This window comes from Lissotriton vulgaris, chromosome 9, assembly GCF_964263255.1.
Source record: "Lissotriton vulgaris chromosome 9, aLisVul1.2, whole genome shotgun sequence".
Taxonomy (NCBI): domain Eukaryota; kingdom Metazoa; phylum Chordata; class Amphibia; order Caudata; family Salamandridae; genus Lissotriton; species Lissotriton vulgaris.
Genome location: NC_141697.1, coordinates 1074258604 through 1074281424, shown reverse-complemented (window position 1 = coordinate 1074281424; position 22821 = coordinate 1074258604). Strand labels below are relative to the sequence as shown.

The following is a 22821-nucleotide window of genomic DNA, read 5'->3' as shown; positions in this document are numbered from 1 at the left end:
GGACACTCTTTCAAGCAGCAAGGCAGGAAAATGGTTACAATCACATTACATGGTAGGCCTGACTTTTCTGCCATGCCCTTCTATAAAGTTTTGTAAAATGATTCAACTTGCAAATTAACATTTTTAAACTTCTGAGACTTAATAAGTACGGTTTCCTTGAAACACAGGTGGTGAAGCTGAACCTCCAGAGGAACTGTCTTGGCATCAGAGCCTAGGCAAAAATCTGGGTTAAATGCTGCCAGCCTCTTTGAGGCATGATCCCTATAGAATGAAGGTATGCCCAATAATTTTAGGATTGAGGTAAAGACAAATGGATTAGGCCGCTTAAAATTCCACAGAATTGATTTCTAAGATGGGTCACACCATCTTTTACTTTTCTGAGACAAGCTCTAAACATATTATAATCACTGCTGGTTACCTTTTTCAAAGGGAGTGTACTCGACAGCATATGTTCCATCAGCATTGTCCTTGACGAGGCAATCAGTGGAGGCACCTGAAGGATTAGTGATATGGGCCTTAATGTGGTCACCTCCAGTTTTTGTCAGAGGTCGGGCGTCAACCATAAAACTTGTAGTAGCTTCTCTGAAGACATCTAAGGAAGGGTTATAATTATACAAATAAGTCAATCAACATGAATCAATATCAAACATATATTTTCATTCAATGTGAGTCAGAAACACAAATTCTACTAGAAACAGTATTAGGCATTGACAGCTCAATTCACAAAAATGTTTTTTATTTTCAAGTAAGACGTGAACATATAAAGTGCTAAAATGCATGCAGATTTCAGTGGGATACTACTTATTCCTACTACCGATAACAAAAAGTTATGGACATTTATATTTTTGAGAAACTTATATCATAAACTCAAATGCTTGGTAAAGTGTAGTGAAACTTCAATCAAATCACTTTTCCGAAACCAAGCACAGCTTAATGTATGTCAAATCGTGCTCAGACTCTTAAAATGAGGGACCTCCAGACATTTTTTTCCAGGAATTTTGTTTTTTAAGATTTTCAAAAAATCACAGTGATGCAAGTCAGGCTGCCTAATAATAACACAACCATCCCCATCACTGCCCATTCCCTGCTCTTTCCGGTTTAAAAGGAGAAATACTAGTTCAGCATTACCCAGCATACAGGGCACCAACAGCACACATTCTTCATGTAGATGGGGCACCAAGGCCCACCTACCAAAACCAGTTATGTTAACATTGAAGGGCTCGAAGAAGCATATTTCAATCTCATAAAATAAAGCGGGTTATATACTTTCATGAACTTGACCTTTGTGTCCAGCAAGTCCTGTGTAAATTTCTCCAGGCCAGAACCTGCCACATTCTAAGGAACCATAAGGCAATCTTTGGCATCGCCCTTGATTTTACACAAAGGACAATATGCATCTTTGCAGTACACCACATTTGCAACAACATCCTTGTTTCTATGTTTATACCATCAAGTTGGGTAATGTCTAAGCCCAACATGATGAAGCCCAGGTCCTCTGGAATTGGGAACCAACACCCCTTAATGTGCCCCAGGACCTCCTTTCAGAAGTTTAGATTGAAACTCATTTCCCCCAGATATGTAAAAAAGGACGCTACCTCAGTGTTACAGCTCCGGAATTTGTTGGGAATTGAGGGGAAGATCCTATGAAGGCACTCTGGGATCAAACACCACTGATACATAATCTGCATGCGGATTCTCAGTATGGGATGCTTTTGAAGATGTGTGGGATAGTGTCACAAAGATCAGAACAATCCTTATAACCTGGTGCGTTCAGTAGGGATGCCCCCATCTCTCCTGTTGCCCAAGTGTTTTCATGCTTTCTCTTCTGGAGGATATTGTATATGTTGGATATTTACCAAAGGGAATCATCACATTTCCCAATGTAGGTTTCTATCTTGGTTAGCAGTCTGAATGCAGCATCTTAACTGACAGGGTATAACCCCTAAATGGAGTAACTGTAAGAACTGGAATCTATTAAATGCTTTAAGCCTTAATTAGATTATAAGTTCTCAAAAAGACTTAAACTGACCCCATTGGAAGAGCTCCAAGGGCTCTGGGTAGGAGGTGGGATTCTTGGAAATGGATGACATCTGGGTCTTGAGAGCATATGTAACTCCAGAGTCAATACCTTTTACTGGTGTCCTTCACATTACGAGATACAAGTTTGAATTTATATGAACATAATGTTCATCTGTCTGTTGAGTTGAGATGTCTTGCCTAGGATGTCCCTCCCAGATGATATTTTCAGAATATGCCCTTAACCCCCACACAATATTGTTAAACATGATGGCCCTCAACCAAGAACATGGGAGAATAAGAAAGCCTCTGGTTCTCCCAAGTGGATAGTGAGTTCTGACATCCTCTTAATGCCAACATTAACAACCCATTGAATCAAAGAACTTGCAATCATACCCGTACCAACTGGTCCGCATTTCCCCCCACCTCCACATTAAGTCCACTCTATGTATTGTTAATGTTTACCACTAGATACCATTTAGAACGGTCCGTGAAGTCTTTCTTTGTTAATTCTATAGTGCAACGGACTCACTATGGGATGACCTCCTCTATGGCCCCATTTGCTCTCCTGAAGCTCTCAACCATGGCCAGTCTCTGCTGTTACACTGTAAGCTCTGTAGGTCTTGACCCACTACACTGCTTAGTGATCTTCTCTCACCCTTCCTTCCTGAGGTGGCACTGGTTCTCCCTTGTCAGTGTAGCCAAGTCATTTGTATCCTCACTAGATTCTGCTTCCAGTCCAAGGATCTGCTTCACCTCTTTCAGACATTTGGTCATATATGCCTGGTGCTTCCACTGAAAGAATAGTTGCTAAAGGTACCCACACCAGTAAGCAATTGTCTAGGTGCGATTAAACTATCATGAAAGAAAACAAGTACCTCTTTGCCAAGAGATTTTTGGATTAAGAGAACTTTGTGGCCTTCAAAAGAAAAGTCCGCCTGCACCTGGATGCCTTCATTACTTTCTCTTTCTGGACATAGTGTTGGGCTCTAGTCAGAATTTCTGGGGCACGTCCTGCCCATGGAGGATACATCAACTATTGAGGTGTTCAGCCTAGCTCCAAGGACATCAGCGCACCCAATGGTATTAGAGAGCTAAGCAGCAGAACCACATTACTCTATACCCTTTCCCTCCATTCCTGGCGGCACATCTCTGATCCTCACATTGTTCCTGTGGGGCCTATCACAAAATCTTCCAGGGGGGCCTTTAATTGTATATTTCATCCCTTCATGGAGATTGGCTGTTGGTGAGGGAACTTCAGGTCATCATAGTGCCGACCTCCTGTCTCCTCCAAGGAAGATACTGGTTTCCCTCAGACCCTCACCCTCTTTCTGACCTCCTGTGTGACTCCAGCCAGTTCCTCAGGCAAAGATAAGGAGTCCTCCATTATTCCACGAAAAGACTCCTAAATAAAGGACTTAGCCATATGATTTAAGCATTTGTGGATCTTGGAGACTCCAACTCTACATCCTTAGTCATCTATTTGGATTTCAGCTGAGACTTCTTTTTTGTGTTGCCGATTTAACCAGCATTTCTTTCAGGGACAGGTCGTGCTCCCCTTTATCAGCTCCACCAGGTCCTCAGCTAGGCTAGTGGAAGAGGTCTAAGGGTAACCACACCAAGTGCTCCCCGTCAAATAGATTGTGTTCATTCATGGGCCCCTACCTTGGATATGTCTTGCTCAGTTATCATGCATGCCTAGTCACCCAAAGGTGTTTCACAGTTCAGATTCTTTGTCCAGAACATGGATCTCTTGCCTCTCATCCTTGGCTCTCATGCCATATCGTGGGTATGTTGTGCATCAAAACCTGAATTGACCAAATGCAGAGGGATGGAAGGAACGTCTTCAGAGTCGGCCGCATAGCATGGAGCTCAAACAGATTGAGTTGAGACTTTTGCTCAGGATGTCCCAAGATGATGACCGCAGCCAAGGGAATTTGCATCAGTCACCATTGCAGCCACTGCCAGGAGGGAATAGAAGCATCTTGTGCAAAGCAGATGTTGGCAACAGGTACCTCTTGAAATTTCCAAACATTGCTGAGAAGATTCCCCTGTGCTATGCCCAATTGAAGTGAAGGCGCCCAGCTCCTTCACCCTGAATACCTGGAAAGTCAGGGCTATATGTGACAATGCCGCAGGAGACTGAAACTGACCAAATGCAAAAATAAATGGTTTTGAAGTGAGCGTGGTTTATATGGGGACACGTTAAAATCATTTGTTATGCATTTTATGTAAAGTGTTGAAGCACCTCAGGCTCCAGCAACAAAACCACCAGCAATAAAATGAGCGACCCCTTACAAGCCATGCCCGGTGTCCGGTGCAGCCAGTCTGGGCTTAAATACCAGGGCCAGAAGAATCGCTACCTCCTAAAACAGAAGGACCCAAGCCTGAATATCCTGAATTCACCAGAAAGGTGGAGAGTCCTTGGGAGCTAGAGTGACCAGTTCTGCCCTGATAAAGTGCAATTCCTGAGAGGGCTGGAGATGCATCTTTAGTGAGACTGAGCGAAAACTCCAGATCAAACAGCAGAGAGATTATGGTCTGAAGGTGGGCTGGCATATCGGGCGCCGCGGATGGACTACTAGGTCCCAGGAGGAACCAGACCGAACTACTCGGTCTCTTTCTCTGCCAGGCGACCCATGAGGCTTTTTACTGAGAAATAACAGAAAAAGCTTGAGGGAATCCCCCTCTAACAGTTACAGCGCCTTAGCGTGCGCAACACATAGTAAAAATCAGACACACACTTAAGTTAAGTTTATTATAATTTTGCACCTTTTCACATTTCTCTTTGGTCCTGAGGAAAGCCAGCTTAGAATTAAAAGGCACTGGCTGAAACATGTAGACCACACTGGACGCCGGAGGTCATTGTAACACTCCTTTAACGTCCTTTTGCCTTTTTAACCTGCTAACAGAGGCCCAGTTTATTAAATATTGTTAACCCTCGGGTGCTGGGACCTCTTGTATAGCATTTTAATCTTCACTTATCACACCCCTTCACTGCACACTCAGCAATATACCAGCTCCGCAGTCACCTGGCGTTGTAGCACACCCGGGGCACATTCGGTGCCACTGTGGTGGGCCCGATGATGAAGCATGCCACCGACTAGGTCGGTGGGTGAGGGCTTTCTAAGGAAAACAGTGCTTTTTCCTTACCTATTTGCTGACGTACCTGAGTCACTTAAACAACCTCCACGCTGTAATTGTGTACCCATTTGTGTTTGCATGTCTCATTTGTGTTTCCGGTTCTAAGGATTGAGAGGAGAAGAGACACCATTGCATACTTGGCACCCTGCACTTTGTAGCCATCTCCAGCCTCTCCGTTCTGCCGACCCGGCCCCTTCGTTCTTCAATCGTTCATTTGCCCTCCTGAACTGGGACTGGATGGGGGTCCTATCATTGCTGTGTTATAAGAACTAGGTGCGAAGGGGGTGAAGAGAGACGGCAAGCGTCAGGTGCCTGGAGGCAGGTGATGAGGGTGGACGGCTTCGGCAATCCCGGTGGTCCCAGTGCAGATCCACGAGCATGCAGGAGCGGGCAGGAGGACTTGAATCCCACACAGCTCAGCTCTTTTAATAAGTTACAGATGACTCTGGCTATCGTCATTGGGAATGGCCCATACCTGGTAAGCCTCGGATCAGCTCTGCTGGACTGCAGAGTGACAAAAAGTAGAGTAAATAGGGGAGCGGCAGTTGTAGATGCTGCCATATTACGGTTGAGCCCTGTGTCTCTGGAAGCAGCTCATCCAGATCCTATTGCAGATCGCCGGCCCGGTGAGCCCCCCCTTCTTGCTTCCTACTCCTTTGCCCCTTGCATCTCAGTGACTGGGATCCCATGCGACCTTGCCCCCTTCGAAGCACATAATTGGGAGTGCTTCTGAGGAATTTTTGAGCAAGAAGTGTTACTAATCTTTGGGGCTCAGGTCCACCCTGAGTGGAAGTAACTCTTCTGGGGTACTATGGACTCTGGATCCATGTAGTCAAAAAAGAAAGAAAAGTCTAATGGCCTGGCGCACAGACCCAAACCTCCTTTAAAATCCCCACAAATAAAAACCTGGGCCTTATCTAGAAAAAAATAAGGAAGTCTTGATGACAGCAAAACCGATTCTTCCTTTTTCCCCTGTGGAAAGCACACTTTTCCCTGCTTCCCCAATACCCGAGGTCACAAGTGAGCACTCTTCATCCTTTTTTGACAAACCCCTGCCTCCAAGTACATTAAACGCTCGGTTTAGCCAGGAAAAAGAAACAACCTTGAGAGGCTGTACACCTGAATGACTAAAGGACGGCAGTGAAACTGAGAGCTTGAACCATTTTATGGCATGCAATTCAGAAGATGGTATGCAACTACCCTGCAAGTACAGCAGGGGTTTGGAACAAGACATCTAGATTAGTTTATTCCAAACATTGTATGCTACATCAAAAGAACTCGAGTTTCAATCGAATACATTTTATATACAAATTTGTCTGCTGGGTCCTTGGCTCAATATACTGCTGCTATAGACTCAGGCTCAGGGAACTTGCACTAGACATTAAAATAATTACTCAGTGAGTCTAACAAACCACTTTCGACTGCTAATCAGTGTCAGTCCCTATAATGCACATGTAGCCCCATTGTGGAAAAATTGCATGAATTCCCCGCTATTACGTCTACTCTGGTCGAAGACGTTACATCCATTAAAGCACATTTTCTTCCCTCTACAATGGTCACTCACCCTGGGGCGCCAACTTTCTGGAACCCTTAGGATTAGTACTTCTTTAACCAATCCTAATTGAGCATCTGGCTCCAATTAAATTGTGTGTGATAGCAGAAGTAACAACAAGTCAGGATCATGAGGAAAACAAAGGGAACAATGGGAGGGAATTGTCCAACTTCACTGACCCTGCATCTGGTATAAAAATGTTATCATTTTCTGAAACTTCAAGCCTTTGCAATACAAGTCCTTCATCAAATTACCCTATCAAAGTTTCCACTTCTTTGAGAAGTAAACTTAATTGACTAAGAAAACACACAAAAAGGAAGTAACAAAACGTAAAAATCTGAAGCTAAGGGATACTACAGCTAAAGTTTTCCTAGTTTTCTAACAAACACAAGGAGCTTCTGCTGATAATGTACAAACAACTTAAAGGCTCAAGAGGAGGTTCACTTTGATCAGTGCCACAGGCAAACACAACATGAGAATAATACTATTTGTATGACTCTCTTGCTGAATACACCAGATCACAAAAGGTCAACTTCGGTCATCCAAAAGGGTAAAACATCTGGAACCCCAACCCTCAAACTCAACTGCACCTTTTCAAACAATGGCCAATGAGCACATTAGCACTGGAAATCAGATATCAACAATGGACAAAAAGCAATCAATTGCTGGGAACTATCAGATGTTAACTGGGAATTGATTGACCAACATCACAGCACGGACATATCACAAGGGATTGCTCTTAATGGTCCATCTCAGGCTTCTAATAATGGTTCACAAATATTTAACCTATCAGAAGATATGCCAGTATTGCAAACAGCCTCCTCTTGATTCCACACATATGATGCAAGGAACACAAAGGGAAAAACTAAGACTGCTTTTCAAACTCAACATAAATCCAGTGTCAGTAGAGACGTCCTAAACAGACATAACATTTCAGAGACATTTAACCACACAAAAAGACCAGAGACATCTCTCTTCCTTGAGAATAGAGGCTGTGTAATTTAAATCAGAGGACCTTTGTGAGGCCATGCTGGTGACTTGGTCTTCAGCTACAATTGAAAAATTGGTGCTCTCAAAACAGGGTCTTTGCGGGATAACGACATCCTACATGCCACAGAAGAAGTACCCAACGGTACTATTAGCCGATGATTATGAACAGAAACCAAAGGTGAACGATCATCATCGGGCTAAGCAGTGTCTGTGGAAAATCACAACATTGCTGAAAGGTGCACCCCTGAATCAGTCAGGCTTCCCAAATTGATGCTGTAAGGATTACATTAAATACCTCACATGGTCGCCGCTGTTGGTTTTCCAACTCCTCAAATTCTCAAATTGTTGATTGGAATTGGCTTTCATCTAATCTAAATCAAAATAAAACTGATTGACGCTGCCTACGTAAATATTCTGATAACATCAACAAGACAAAACACTCTGCACAATAACAGCCTCTTGACTGGACCATGCAAAACACAAACGGTTGGGATAATAAGTCTCTCCATAAGATTCCATGGTCCATGTTCATGTCCATCTATCTCATGGAATATAGCAGGAATTAAGCAACTCCATTCAGATCCAGAACTGGAGTCGTATTTTAGGAGTTTTGATGCCTGCCTTAACCCCTTCGATGCTGATGACGAGCTCAGCTCGTCATCAGCCACGGTGGTCGTGTGCGGATTACGAGCTGAGCAGCGATGCGGTTAAAGAAACATGGAAAATGGAGGAAGTACCACTGGAGGGCTTTGCAGGAATTTTCACCCCAGCAGAAAAAGCCAGGAAAAAGGGGGCCACCCTACGGGGCGACCTTTCAATATATGTGACGCTGGGTAAATCTTTCAGCTGATGCCGCTTGGAACTTAATTCACCACACACTTGGCTTAATAATATACAATTGGGATTTTGCAACCAAAACTAGACTAATTATTTTAAAATGTGTACATTAACCCAGGCTCCTGGCAAAAAAAGTAAAATATTAAAATGCAAGAAAATTCCCTTACAGAATTGGAAGCTTCATACACCGGAGTCCCTCGATTATTTACAAGTGATTTTGATCTAAATTTGGCAAATCATTTTAGAAGTGGCAGCCTGAGAAGAACAGACATGCGCTGGGGCCTACCAATACAAATCTCTAAATAGAGCTCTAGAAATAAATTAGCCACATAGAGGCTCTTGAATATTGAGAACCCAATCGGCGCTGCCACAGGAACATTCCAATGACTGCCGCAAGATAGTCTCATAAAGCTGAATCTGTTTTGGACTAAACCTTTGTAAATCTCCCTTTTTTCAACAAATAGTGAGTTTTGAGATAACTCCAAGATGCAAAGAGTGGCCATTACCCTCAGATCATTGGTATTAGGACTCCAACGAGTTATTATAAGCAAATTGTGTTATTGGCACAGAAGACACAAGCTTTCTTAGGCAAAGGGTTAAGTAGAACCCCCCTCTCATTGTCCTCGTATAAGTGGAAGCAGACTAGTATACCATTAAATTGGGACCTAGAAGACTCATTTATAACATACCAAAAGACTCATGATGAACTTAAAACATACTTCCTAAAACTAAATAAACGGTCCTCACTGAGATCTCTACCACGAAAACATAACAAAATGGTACTCGAATACTCTAAAACTTCAGCAATGAATGACATTAATTCCCATTCGGATTCCACAACTTAGCTGGAAAAATTCAGGGAGTTACGAAAAGCGGATACAATGGAAGTATGGTCAGTAAAAGATCCCAAGCTGATCATGATTGGATAGGCAGTGTGCAAGCTTGCAGAAGTAGTAATAGTAAATCTTTATGTTCTCTAATTAACCAACTTGATAGAGATTCAACACCCATAAAAGGCAATAATGTTACACAGGAATCATGCATGAGCATATCGAATCTCTATGCAAAAGCCAGGATTTGCATGCGCTCCTGATGTATAAGGATCACCCTACAACATCTTTGCCCTTGTCCCTGAGGGAAATCAAAGAAAAATTGAGGAAACGGCGCACCTGCCAAATGGCCCCTTGCAGCTATAATCAAACAAGATTGTGAGTTTTGATGTGCCCGTTTCCACGCGTTATTCTATTTCTGTTTATCTGAGAAGGTGATACCAGAATCCCGGTGCGGTTCTATTTTTCAGCCAATATATAAGAAAGGCCCCTATACCTCCCCAGGCAGTTATTGTCTGATTGCCCTCATGGATGTGGATTCAAAGACCTTCGCTAGTTTGCTATTGGCCGAGTTGGAAGACTGGCCGGAAAGAGAAAACTTGTTTGTATTCAATCAAAAAGGTTTCAGAGCCAAATCTATCAGTACAGATAACTTGGTCGCACTCTTGTTGCTAGCCAAGAAATATGTCATCAATAAAAAACAGCTTCTATAAACCTATTTTGTGGATTTCTCTAAGGTCTTCGAACACGTTAATCAAAATCTTCTATGGAAAAGGGTGGCTGGTTGGAACATCCCTGCAAACTTCTTATGCCCCATCCAACTTTTATTCTCAAAAAATTGGGCGAAGGTCAAACTTGGCACTAATAGCAGCTTGTCGTCCAAAAGTGCTTTCAAGAGGGGCTTGAAACAAGGGTGTGGCCTTACTTCAGTGCTTTTTAATCTTTTAATTTCAGACTTAGGCCCACATCTAGACACAGCCAAATCACACCAGCCAAGATAGGAGCATTCTCAAGTGACTTCATTATAGTATGCTGATGATGTAGCTCTAATGAAGCAGACTGGAATTGGGCTACAGTGGCTTTTAAACAATAGCAAACACAACAAGATGATGTAAGGAGTGCTGAAACTTTTCAAACACTCACCCCCAGTCAAGAGAACTGGGTTAAATACAACATTATTTTGCTTATCATGGGACCCCGGTTTGGGCCCAACCATATGCAAATAAGTCTTGACCCTGTTCCTCATGGGAACAGTCCAGCCCGAACTGCCAAGCCAGGCCACTCGGAGGAGGGTCAATACTGATTTGCATATGGCTGGGTCCAATCTAGGGTGGCATGGTGAGCAAACAAAAGATGGATTTACCCCGGATCTGTGACTGGAGGTGAATGTTTAACAATGTTCAGCATTCCATCCATCATCTGTGTTTGTTGCTATAGTTGCCCTAAGCGGGAAGGGTATGCCCAGACGTGAGTCCATACTTGCTATGCCACTGATTCAAACTAGCATGGCTGATGAGGGGGGATATGCCGAAACCGGTCCCAGGATGCTTGTTTTCCGCTCCAGGGAGGACCTAGCCTGGCAGTTTGGGTTGGACTGTTCTCATTGGGAGCAGGGTCAAGACTGATTTTTATGTGGCTGGGCCCAACCTGGGGAGGCCTGATGAGCAAACGAACAATGAATTAATCACAGATCTCTTGAATGGGGGTGAAAGTTTTATTTTTTCAGCATCATTTTGTGTTGCTATAGTTGCTCTAAGTGGGAAGGGTACACCCAGATGTAGGTAATACCCCGAAACCCGTCCCGGGATACTTATTCTCCGGTCCAGGGAGGACCTGGCCGGGCAGTTCGGGCTGGACTGTCCCCACTGGAAGCAGGGTCAAGGCTGATTTACATATGGCTGGGTCCAACATAGGGTGGCATGGGAAGCAAGAAAACAATGGATTTAACCCAGCTCTGTGACTGGGGGTGAATGTTTGACAGTGTTCAGCATTCTGGCCATCATCTTTGTGTGTTGCTATTAAACAGCCTCCATAATTACTGTATTGAAAATAAAATGGCTGTGACTCTTACAAAGACTCAGACTGTAGTGTTCAAAATGAATATTGAAAAGAAAGGCAGCTGGCTCCTGGACAGCCTGCCGGTCCCAAGAACCTCCGGCTATAAATATCTTGCAGGATCGCCTGTCTTATCCTTTACATCTTGGCTCATTAAGGCCAAAGCCCACCTCCTTAGCTGCAGCCCTTCAATCCCTACACCGCAAACTGCCCAACTTTGGCACCTCTTCTTACAGTGATAAAGGCCAAGTTCCTTCCAACAATCAGCTTTGGAAAAGAGGCCTTTCCGGGGAAGTTCTTTCTTCATTCTGCAAAAGGCAAGACATTTCGCCTCCTCTTTCAACTCCCTCAAAATGCCTCTCTGTTCCAGACACTGCTGGAAGTTGGCTTGCTTAATCAAGTGCGAGTTCAACTTGGTTCTTTATTTAGGTACATTTCACGAGTAAGACTGTCCAAACAGGTGACATTGCGCTTTCAGATGTGGAAAGAAATTCAAATTGCTATCCCGACTAAAACAAATAGCTGGACGCAGGCTTTTGAGATGACCTCGAATGAGCTGGCGGCAAATGAAGTATGGGAATCGCCACCGCCTCCAACCTCTTTAAAACATCTTTAAACAAACAAAGAGGATTTTATGGAACAGGGATAAGCAAGATTTTAGCACAGGAAGTCATGCGTGGATGGTCATCGGCTCTTATAAACAACCCTGTCAGCAGTGGTACTTAACAGTCTTGCTCAGATTCTTTTATAAAATCAAGTCGCTACACCTGCGCATTGGCCTGAGTCAAACTGCAGACTGCCTGCCAAAATGGTCCTCGAAACCTCTTTCATCCGAGTGTAGACTTTCAATCCACATAAGGAAAGTTTGATTCATATTGTATGAATTTGCCCTAAACTTCTTAGTGAACGTGAGGCTCTGCTGCAAAAATCAGACAAGCATAAGAACATGTAGCCATACGCTACTTTTTAGTTTAATTGGTGAATGTCCCCAGGTGATAGCAGCCTACGTAAAATGCATTAAAAAAGCGGTCAGATTACTGTCAGACAAAAGTCTGCTAACAGCTGTAGCAATATGAAGGAGGTACAACTAAAAGTTTTAGTCTGCCATCCTTGTACTGTATATTGAACTTTGCACTGTTACATCTACACTTTATACCTGGTATCATGGAAGAGACAATATTAGACATGACAATAAAAAATGAGAAATCAGAGAATACGAATTGACACTGCTGCCTGGAGCGACGAGCACATGCTCCAGCCTGATGCTCTTTTAGTTGAATCTTTGCACTTTAGAACAAATTTTGCACTGTCGCATCAGCACTTTGCATTTGGAATTATGGAAGAATAATGGTCGGAGTCTCAGAGACTCAAAAGTCCAAGGTGCATCGCTGGTCAGCCTGACTTGGCAGCAGCTCCTGCTGTGTTCTTCTCTGGAGAAGCAAATACTGTCCAGCGTTCCTTTGCCAAGAGAGTATCCGGCCTTGTGAAACTCTTGTCTGCTACAGCTTCCAGCTTCATACCGCTGGAGATTTTCGGCTACCAAAAAAGAGAGTCTGAACACAGAAAGCTTCCCTGTGACTTCGTCCAGTGGTTTCTCAGCAATGCAGCTCCTGCAATGACATCGCTTGCAGCCTTGCCCAGTTGAACGTCTCCATTCTCAGCAACTTTTTCTTAAAAATTCCTGTAAGTCCGAAGGTAAGCACTGGCCGTGCCCAATCCACTTCTTATATCCGGCTCGCGCTCCATTGCAATCACCATATTTTTCTAATCTGACTCTGACTCGCACGATTAGATGTCCGTGGTGGCGCTTTGATTTTTTAGGTGCTAGTTTTTTTACTTTAAAGATTCACAACTCCAGTTCTACGGATTAGACTTTTGTGGTTGTGATGTCAAATAAGTTTCTCAAATTTACTTTATTTTTCTAAATTGGTGTGGATTTTTCTTGTGTTGTGTTTTGACTCTATTACGGTTTGTGTTCTGCATAAATACTTTACACATTGCCTTCAAGTTACGCCTGATTGCTTTTGTAGCACGCTACAGGAGGGTTAAGCGCAGGTTAATTTACTGACTTTTGTTGTTCACCCTACTCAACCCAATTTCTCACAGGTGTAAGCTTTCAAGGATTTATGGATCCCCCAGATCAAGACAATGACTGTAGGAAAACTGATGATTGACAACCTGGTGAAGAAGCCTGTTTTATCCAAACCATTAATATGGGGTCCATCAAGGCATCATTAAAGCGCAACAAGGGTTTAGTGGAGGAGAAAGTAGGATGATGAATCTCGATGAGACAATCGGATTTGACTTCTTCTGCAGGCAGGTCAGTTCAAGGACATTCACATAAACAAATCCACTTCCCTCCAGAGAAGGACCCAAAAGACGGTCTGAGCCATAAAGAGTTTTGCCTCTCTCTCTTTCATTGCTTTGCATTTATGCATCCACAGTTCTCGCAGAACTTGGAATCATTACGAGGCTCGAGGCACCACTAGGAGATGTTGTATGGGTCCAATATAGACATCTGCTGGTCACAGGAGTGGCAATGCTTAAAGTCAGAGCCCTTTGGAGGGGGCACTATCCCTAAACATTGCAGTTTGCAAACATTTATCCGAAAGTTCAGAGGAAAACAACACTGGTACCGCATCCCAAGGCCACATAAAAAGTAACTTTCATCAGTGCACTGCGGTGGCACCTTGTGTGGTGCTGTGATGTATATCTGGGGTGGAGCTTGAAGTCGAACCAGAGCCATGGCACCACTTAGCAGCACAGATGAGTTGTTACAGTTTGTGGATGCAGTTTGGCACCTGGGAGGAGTGTAAAGGCCGAAGAATGCGGAGAAAGAACCATTCATCAGAACTAATTTTGTAACCATCAACCTGGCACCACAGCAGTGACAAAGATGGGTAGCAAAAGAGGGGTAGCAAAAAAGAAGCAGCAAGAGTGAGCTCTAAATTTCTAGTAAAAATACAGGTTCTGACAGCCATTCTATTAACTACTTCGCTGCGGGGTGTTTCCCCCCTGCTGTGGGGGGGGGGCCGCATGCGGCGCCGCTGTGCTGGTGACGAGCTCGGCTTGTCATGAGGCACAGTGCAGCTGCACTCATGATGAGCAGGGCTCGTCACAACCACACCCGTTTTTCGAACGTTCAGCACAGCGGGGTAATTATCCCCGCGTGCAACGTTCCAACGGCCGTGATGAGCTCAGCTCGTCATGAGTGCAGCTGCACTGTGCCTCATGACGAGCTCAGCTCGTCTTGAGCATAGATGAGGTTAATAAAGGAGAGGATAAATCAAATACAAAGCATATATTAATAACACAAGAGCGGAATGAACAGACAAACAAGAGCCATGGTGTTTTGATGAACGCATTCAGTCTAATGGATGTAATTTAGGGGTCACCAGGTATCGCAGCTGTGACCCCTAGCTTGTCCCTCGCAACCCTTCACTGCCTTTGACCCCTGGCCTTACAAGGTGCACAATCAGTGCCAAGGACACAGGGGCCCTTATGGGCCCTGGTTTCTGCTTTCCTTGTTTTCTGCTCATATTTTATTATGCAAATAGTGACTAATACTCTGTTATTCACTGTTAGTATAAACATGGAGCCCCACAAGCTCTGAGCTTACATTCACAGGCATCATCAAAGTAAGTAAAAAAATGGTTTTAAATGTATGTTGTCTGCGGGCAACAGTGTGTTTGTGCATGTGTGTGTGTAAGTGTGTTTATCCTTGAATGTGTGTGCATGTGTGTTAGGGAAAGTCAGTGAGTGAAAGTCAGTGAAAGGTACTGAGTGAGAATGAGCTCGAGTGTTAGGGAGTATGAGTGAGAATGAGTGAGTGAGAATAAGACTACAAGTGAGTGACAATGAGTGAATATGAGTATGAGGCAATATGAGTGAGAGTCCATATGAGTGAGAGTAAGGGTAAATATGAGTGAGTGAGTCTGAAAGAACGAGTCACCGAGTGCATACATGTGAGAGAGGGGTGAGAATAAGAGTGAGTGCAAGTGAGTGTGAGTGAGAAGGTACGAGTGAGTCAGAGTAAGAATGAGTGTATAAGTGTGAATAGGTGAGCGAGAGTAACAGTGTAAGGGAGTGAGAATGAATGCAAGTGAGTAAGAATGAATGAGCGTGAGTGAGTGTGAACAAATGTTGGTGAGAATATGGTGTTGTGTAACTGCCATTATCCTTGACATGCTGAAGGCAATTCTTGGTTTATAGAGGCACCCATGGCAAAATACTAGCACGGTCATACTGGACGAATATTTGAAATAATTTTCACCCATGACTGTAATGCTTGGCACAAGGAAGGGCAATCGTGGTATTTGAGAGAGGACAACTATGATCAAATGCTGAAACTGAAATACCAGCTATAAACCATTGGTGTATGGACAGCAATATGGCAAAATTCTGGCACTGGCATACTGTATGTAATTTTGGGCCTAAGGGGACATGCATGGGTAATGGATGTCACTCCTAACAAAGTGCAAGCCTTGGCACAATGGAGGAAATTTCTGACATATAAAGGCACCAATAGTATATTCTGAAAAAATGAGATCAACTGGCAGGCAGAGTTAGGTTTTATTGCCTGGGCACAACATGAAAGGACTTTAATATGTAATGAGTTGTCTTTCCAAAGCCTGACCTTTTAGCAAGTTTATGTTAAAAAGCTGCTTTAAAAATACACTAAGTGACCCAATTATTCTCAAAACTTTCTTCTAGACTGGAGGAGGTAGCGAGATCCCATTTGAGCTTGCTTTGAAGCAGAGGTCTTACTCACTCGCTCCCTACAATTCAGGCCAAGTATTATGCCCAGCACTTTCAAAGATAATGTGGCCCCCCTACTACAGGTGGTATATGAATAGACATTTGTCTGTGTTGTGGTGTTATACTATATACTAATCATACCGTTTCTGTAGAATGTTAGTAATGTCAATTATTGTGTTGGCATACTAGTTGAGGTTATGTGACATCGCGTCCTGGGAAGTTTAAGGGTCAAAAGTCATATGATGTCATTTCTTGTAATCTTTTAAAGGGTTTGATGTCACTTTTGCTCCCCTGGCATGTTGGTGAATCAGTGCTAATTTTCAGGCTGTTTCATTCTGATCTAAGAGACAAATGCATTTAGAAGAAGCTTAGGGATTAGGGACTGGCCTGGTCTGGTTTTATTGCCTGTAGAGATAATAATGGATAGTGCTCCGAAAGTTACAAGAAAGGGGGTTACATTCAAACGAGAGCGAATCTTACCTCAAAATATATGCCCAAGATCCAGGTTCAGAAATAAGAACTAGTGTGGCCGGTGCCTTAAATGTAAATTCGCCTAACACAGCACAATATATGAGTAGATATTCAAGTTTACGCACACGAAGGCTACACATTTATTTTTTGGGTGATGTAAAAAAACAAAAACAGAAAAGGTCCTAATGTGAAACCTTTCAGTAGAAGAGCGTGCTCGTAAACCTTGTTATACACTACAACTTTTATTGCCTTGATTATAAAGCGTTATTTTCCAAAGTAAGTTTACTTACAGAGTCAGCCTTTATGACCTCAGTGCAAACTCAGATTTCTATAAAAGGGGAGACGTTAGTGACTAGAAACAAAAATGGTGTAAATTTCAAGCTCAGCATTCCCTCCCTTTTTGTAGAGATGCCAATCTTTCTAAGCAGTATTATAACGTTTTTAGAAGATGGCTGACTGGGGGTATCAAGGGAGTTAATTTGTCTAGAATGCTCGAGATACTTCAATGTTGCATTGCCTTATAGTAATGAAAGCTTAATTACCAGTTTGTAAATGGCAAGGCACTTCAAAAGCTGGAGCCGACTTGATAGCATGGCTTTCCTGTCTCAACTTCACCTCAGGATAACTGAGAGCATATTTGCCATTTGGGGCTCACGCAGTTGGCCCTCCACAAGGGCTCCTGACTCACAAGTGTGTGTATGTTTGAATAGAAGCTCGGTCTTGCCGCTTGTGATCCTCTGACCATCCCAACCCTCTAAATCTATGTTAGACTTTAGACCTTCGAAGTGTTGTGTGTGGCCATACAAACTCTAGTAAACAGAAATAAACTTTGCTTAAAATATTAATGTCACTTACCTTTCCCTTCTATTCCCGGGCCAAATACTTTCACTTTACTAGTATCCACGGCGGGTTCCACCTTCACACGTGCAGGGAAATTTGGAACTGGTTCTCCACCATATTTCATAGAAAGTGTATGCATCCCAGCAGAAAGAGGGACATAGGTGGCTGCATAGGTTCCATCTTTGTTATCCTGGACCAACACATCAGCCGCAACCCCAGAATCTGATACCGCGTCCATGGATAGATTCCCCGGCCCTGCCTCAGAGCAATCAACATTTAGAAGCCCTGCTTCTCCAACCTTCCCACGCTGAAGGCCAGGACCGGTTGCAACAACCTTGGTGGGATCAAATGGCATCTCAATGGCTGCTTTAAATGGAGAGCCAGGGATGTGGGTTTCTTCAAACAGGATGTTGACAAAATATTCGCCAGGCTTGGTTGGTAAATAAGAGACAGAACAAGTCCCATCACCGTTGTCCGAGCATTCAATTTTGGCCTCACATGGACCTTCCACAGTAAGACCTAAGCCTCCAGTCCCAGCACCTTTAGTGTCAATTGTAAACTCTCCTGGTTGTCCAACAAGGCCACCTTTCAGGCCTGGGCCAAAAGCTTTCACCTGTAATTAAATAATACAGAAAACAAAACAATTACTCTCAGAAACAAAGGGAATACCCACTTAAACACAAGTATTGCAAAAAGGTATGTCTGCCACTTTGGTCTCCAAAAGAACTATTTAATCTTTCGTGAAAGAGTTTTAGTCGGGCATATTATACGAGTCGCACATTATATGAGTCCGTAGGAAGGGGCCGAGAAGCAAGAGTAAAATCATGCGTATATCATGACCTACAGGGGTCAGAAAATAAGATAAAGTGCTCCCACCGTGTTTATAATCCGCAATCAACAACCTTGCACAAAATGCAATCCATGGTCTGTACCAAAATGTTGTATAATTCTATAAGCAACAAATTCTTAAGCTACTTAACAAAAGCAAGTAACACCTTACTTTTAGCGCCTTGTCATTTTAAGATCTCTTCTGATTGTGTGTCGTTTTTGAGGGCAGTTATCATCACAACGAATAGCATAGAGTGCTGAAGGAGGGCAGACTGCCCTCTGAAGGAACTTCCGCTGAAGGGAGCTAGTTATAATCTTCTCTCCGTTTTACTATGCGCCTCGGTTTATCAAAAACAAACTATCCTAACACTAAGTGAAATAACTCAATGCTCTTCTAATAGAAATACATTTAGGAAGCCCTCAGGATTGTTGGGCAGGTGAGCCAATAAAGTTCCTTGCAATACATTCTACAATTACCAGCAAGGCCCTACTGAAGATGTCAGCCACCAGATTGGGTGGGCGCTGTTAGCGGTAGCATGACAGCCCTGGAAAAGTCACAAGCTAATAGTATTATATACCTTGGAAACAGAGAATAATTTAAGATTATTTTATGTTACCTTTTTATATTTGACGTTCTGCCATAGCTAGGCTTTTAAATCAAGAGATGGGCAATAATTACTAGTGCAATTGACATGCTCTGTATTTAACAATCCTACATTATTATTTGCAACACCAGAAGAAATATTCGTAACGAAATTATTACAGAACCATCATCTTGTCACCAGGACCAGGTAAAACAGTTTTAGCTGCTTTCAGAAAAATATAAATTAAAAATACTTCTACAAATGATCATTTTACCTTGCTGGGATCTGGTGGCAATGTTGCCTCCACAGTGAAAGGGCTTCCAGGAATTGGATTACCATCATAACTCACATCAACCATGTAAAGACCTTCTTCTTTCGGGATATACTTAGCAACACTGTGCTCTTTGGCAGGAACTTGCTCAACAAGACACGGGACGGCTTTTCTGGTAGGGCTAGCAATCAAGACATCCAGTTTGCCTTGACCTCCAGCTCCTTTTGTATCCACTGTAAACTCTTCGTCCTTCCCAACTTCTACTCCTAGAAAGGAATGGAGATCAGAAAGTCTTCAATTACTAAACAACTGCAACCTGGACCTCAGAGCTTCACGTATGAATGTGGACAGGTACCACTGCTTTGAACGGGACGTAAAAAATCATGTGACCAAAACCAACATGACTGTGCTAGTAGTATACCTCTGAAAATGAATTAGGACTTATATTCATATGGCAGAGACAGCAATGAGGAGAATAATGACGTCCAGGCAATCATGCATACACTACAACCACACTACTAAATGCAAACTATAGTACATCATCTCACTCAAAAGTTTACTGTACAATTGCATATCTTATATATCAGCTATTTCTGATTTTCAAATAGGTGGAAACTATCACTTCTTTGCTACCAGGGCCAGAAATACATTATTCAGTTTGATACAAGCAGAGAGTATAGGCACCGGTGTTGCCCATTGGTGCCGAGCACCAATGGGGCAACAAATTGAGAAAAAAAACATAAGACCCTGCATCAGACACCTGGATCTCCAACATTTTGAAACATGTCTAAGAACCCGTGCAGAAGCACAGCAAGGTTAGACTGACCACAAGTGACACTTCACGATGGAAAGTATCCACTATCTACTGAATATCGCAAGAGTACACGAACTAACTGAGCATTTCCATGATTCAATCAGAAAATCATAGTAACAAGAGCTCACCCTTTCTTTCCCTCGTCTGCCCTGAGAAAACTAAAATTAAGAATGAATGCCAGAACTCATCTTTGCCTTAGAAATGGGATGAGTTCCTAGAGTCCAGACTTAGGGGCACATTATGATGGCGGACGGACCTGAGTCCGTCCGCCACCATAGAGTAGGAGGGAACCTCCGCATGGACTGCGGAGTTCCCTCCTGTGCAATTAGGATGTGACCGCCACCCTGGAGGTCACATCCTCTATTTTTAACATTGCGGCGGGTGCGGCTTCAAGCTGCACCCGCAGCAATGTTAAAAATGCACGCATTGCATTTGTATGTAGAAAGTGGCAGGCACCGCGCGGTGCCTGCCGCTTTCTGCATGCAAATGCAGGGGGGTACCATAGGTACCCCCCATGTGCACCCCCCACCCCCCTTCACCTAGGGGGCCTGCAACGGGCCCCCGCAGTGAAGTTACACATGCTTTTCCACGGCGGAAAAGCCGCCGCGGAAAAGCATGTTTCTGAGCCCATCCTAATTTGGCTGACGGTGTCTGAGAGACACTGTCACCATATTAGTGCTTTTCCGCCGCGGTTGTAAGCCAACCTCGGTAGAAAAGCAGCGGACTGAAACCAGGACCCACCAGCCATCCTAATGTGGCGGTGGGTCTTTGGTGGGTCCGCAGAGGATTTTCCGCATCCTCCGGGCCGGCGGTGGCTTCCGCCGGCCCGGAGGATGCGGAAAATCCTCCATCCTAATGAGGCCCTTAGTTTCCAGGTACTGACTACCATATTCAGTGCTTGCTAATAAACAAACGTATTTGAAATTTCAAAAGAGCAATCAGATGTAGAGCACCTACTGAAGATAAAATATCAAAGTATCTAAAATAAGATAAAAAGTAAAAAATACGGTCATGGCAACTGAAAAAGCACAACAGGGCCCACCAGCGACTAACACTCTTTAAGAATCTATTCTGGCGTTTTAAGAGGCAACAGAAGAAGTACAGTTCTAAAGTTTACTGTATATTACATTTTGACACAATTCCTCATTCTTTTAATGGGGAAGTTGTGAGGTGGTGCTAGCCAGCTCTTGGGCGGCTTCCAGCTCCACAGAATAAAGCTCCTGTGCTTTGGAGTAAGTTACACTGCAGTCTGACCGACACGCGTGTGTCCAGATGGTAAAGGCATTTCTTGAGCCCGGGGACCACCGAGAGGCAGAATAGCTGTTACAGGCATGAACTTCTCTCTATAAATCTAGCACATTTTAAAGATCTGCAGTTTGAAAACTCTTGTAAATGTCAGGCGTCTAAGCATCACAGGGCTTCTTGCACAAGTTGCACAGATTTCTGACTTTTAGGTATTCACAATCCACAAGAGCATACATGCAACTCTACACACGTGGTGAATATCTATGCATATTCCTGCTGGATTACACTTGCTTTAAAGCAATCTGAATTTGAAAATATTATTTTCCCCCTTTTTTCCCATTGCCTGCAATAGTTTTAGGTAGAAAAATATCCTCCAACCCCCATCTCCTACCCACTGCCCCCTCCAATTAACCGCAGTGGCAGACAGAAGATTTTTACATAGAATTTACTAATTTACGTGAGTGATGAGGTCATTGGGAGAGGTTCTACCAGTAGGTTCTAACAAGTGAGTGTGATACTCCACTGTGACAGGATGTGCTTAAACACAAAGTTACAAATGGTGAGGGTTTGCCACCTTCAGAACGGTAACCCCTCTACTGGGGTAATGCATGTCCCCAGCCATTCTCCTACACAAACGACTGCAGAATATCTGCCATACTTGTACATTTGCCACAGTAGTAAGTTCCATGTTTTGAAGAAAATGTACACAAATCCTAAATGGGGGGTTTGAAATTTGTACACTTTGTTTTAATGTATTAAGCAAAATTTCCAGAAAATTACACCTAATTATGAGAAATTTAAATTTGTCATTTAGCACTATATTTTTGCGTAAAAGGTGACAGTGCGCCCATTTTTTTAACTCAAGGACACGTTTTACTCAAAATAAAAAATATCCCAAAATACAAAAGTGCTGTGAGCTAAACCTGCTTGCGTTCTGGCTGTTTGCATTATTCAAGAGCGCTCGCAATAAAATTCTGCTACGAACGGCACGTAACTACGCAACATGGCATGAAGGCGTAATTTGGGGAATTTCGTGTAAAAAGCTTAAAGGCAAATTCCCGAAATGATGCCAATTCCCCTGGTATCATTTTAATATCTCTTTGGCATAATCCAAACCCACCAAACCAGGATGAAACAATTTCAACCTCAGATGGCACCTTCTGTACACAACATTTATTGACTTGGCCCCTCCATGAGCAACTATTTGCAAAAAGTAAAACTCTAAGCTCTGGTAATCATTTTACTCACTGCTTTGGAGTCCACTGACTTTAACCTTGCTGAGGTTCAGCGGGGCTGCCACTCCCACATTGAATGGACTTTTTGGAACCGGATCTCCGCCGTACTCAATGGAAACTTGCATGTTGCCCTGGGAAGAAAAGGTCACATTCATTGTTAAACATGAAGAACTACAATGCCTCACACATTCCCACCTCAATGGGCCAGATAAACAAGTTAGGCTGCAAACGGTGGTCAGAAAGTTGCATTCTGACTATTCGCGACCTGGTTTTGTGATGCAAACTAAGTTCTAACAGATTGCATCGCAAAATCTCCAGTCGCAGAAGGACCTGTCTAACGAGTGGCTGCAA

The 22821-nt window shown here is 43.3% G+C and overlaps 1 protein-coding gene across 4 annotated transcripts in view; it reads right to left on the bottom strand.

Annotated features, from left to right (window-relative positions):
• The window catches only part of FLNB (filamin B), a 476237-nt gene that overhangs the window by 171274 nt on the left and 282142 nt on the right, over positions 1 to 22821 (bottom strand). For all 4 annotated transcript variants that reach the window (XM_086939044.1, XM_086939045.1, XM_086939046.1 and 1 more), the window contains exons 19-22: positions 22484 to 22601; positions 19180 to 19442; positions 17509 to 18106; positions 419 to 592 (exon numbers count right to left, since the gene is read on the bottom strand). In XM_086939044.1, the coding sequence (XP_086795170.1) occupies positions 419 to 592; positions 17509 to 18106; positions 19180 to 19442; positions 22484 to 22601 (1153 nt within the window). The remainder of the gene's footprint in view (positions 1 to 418; positions 593 to 17508; positions 18107 to 19179; positions 19443 to 22483; positions 22602 to 22821) is intronic.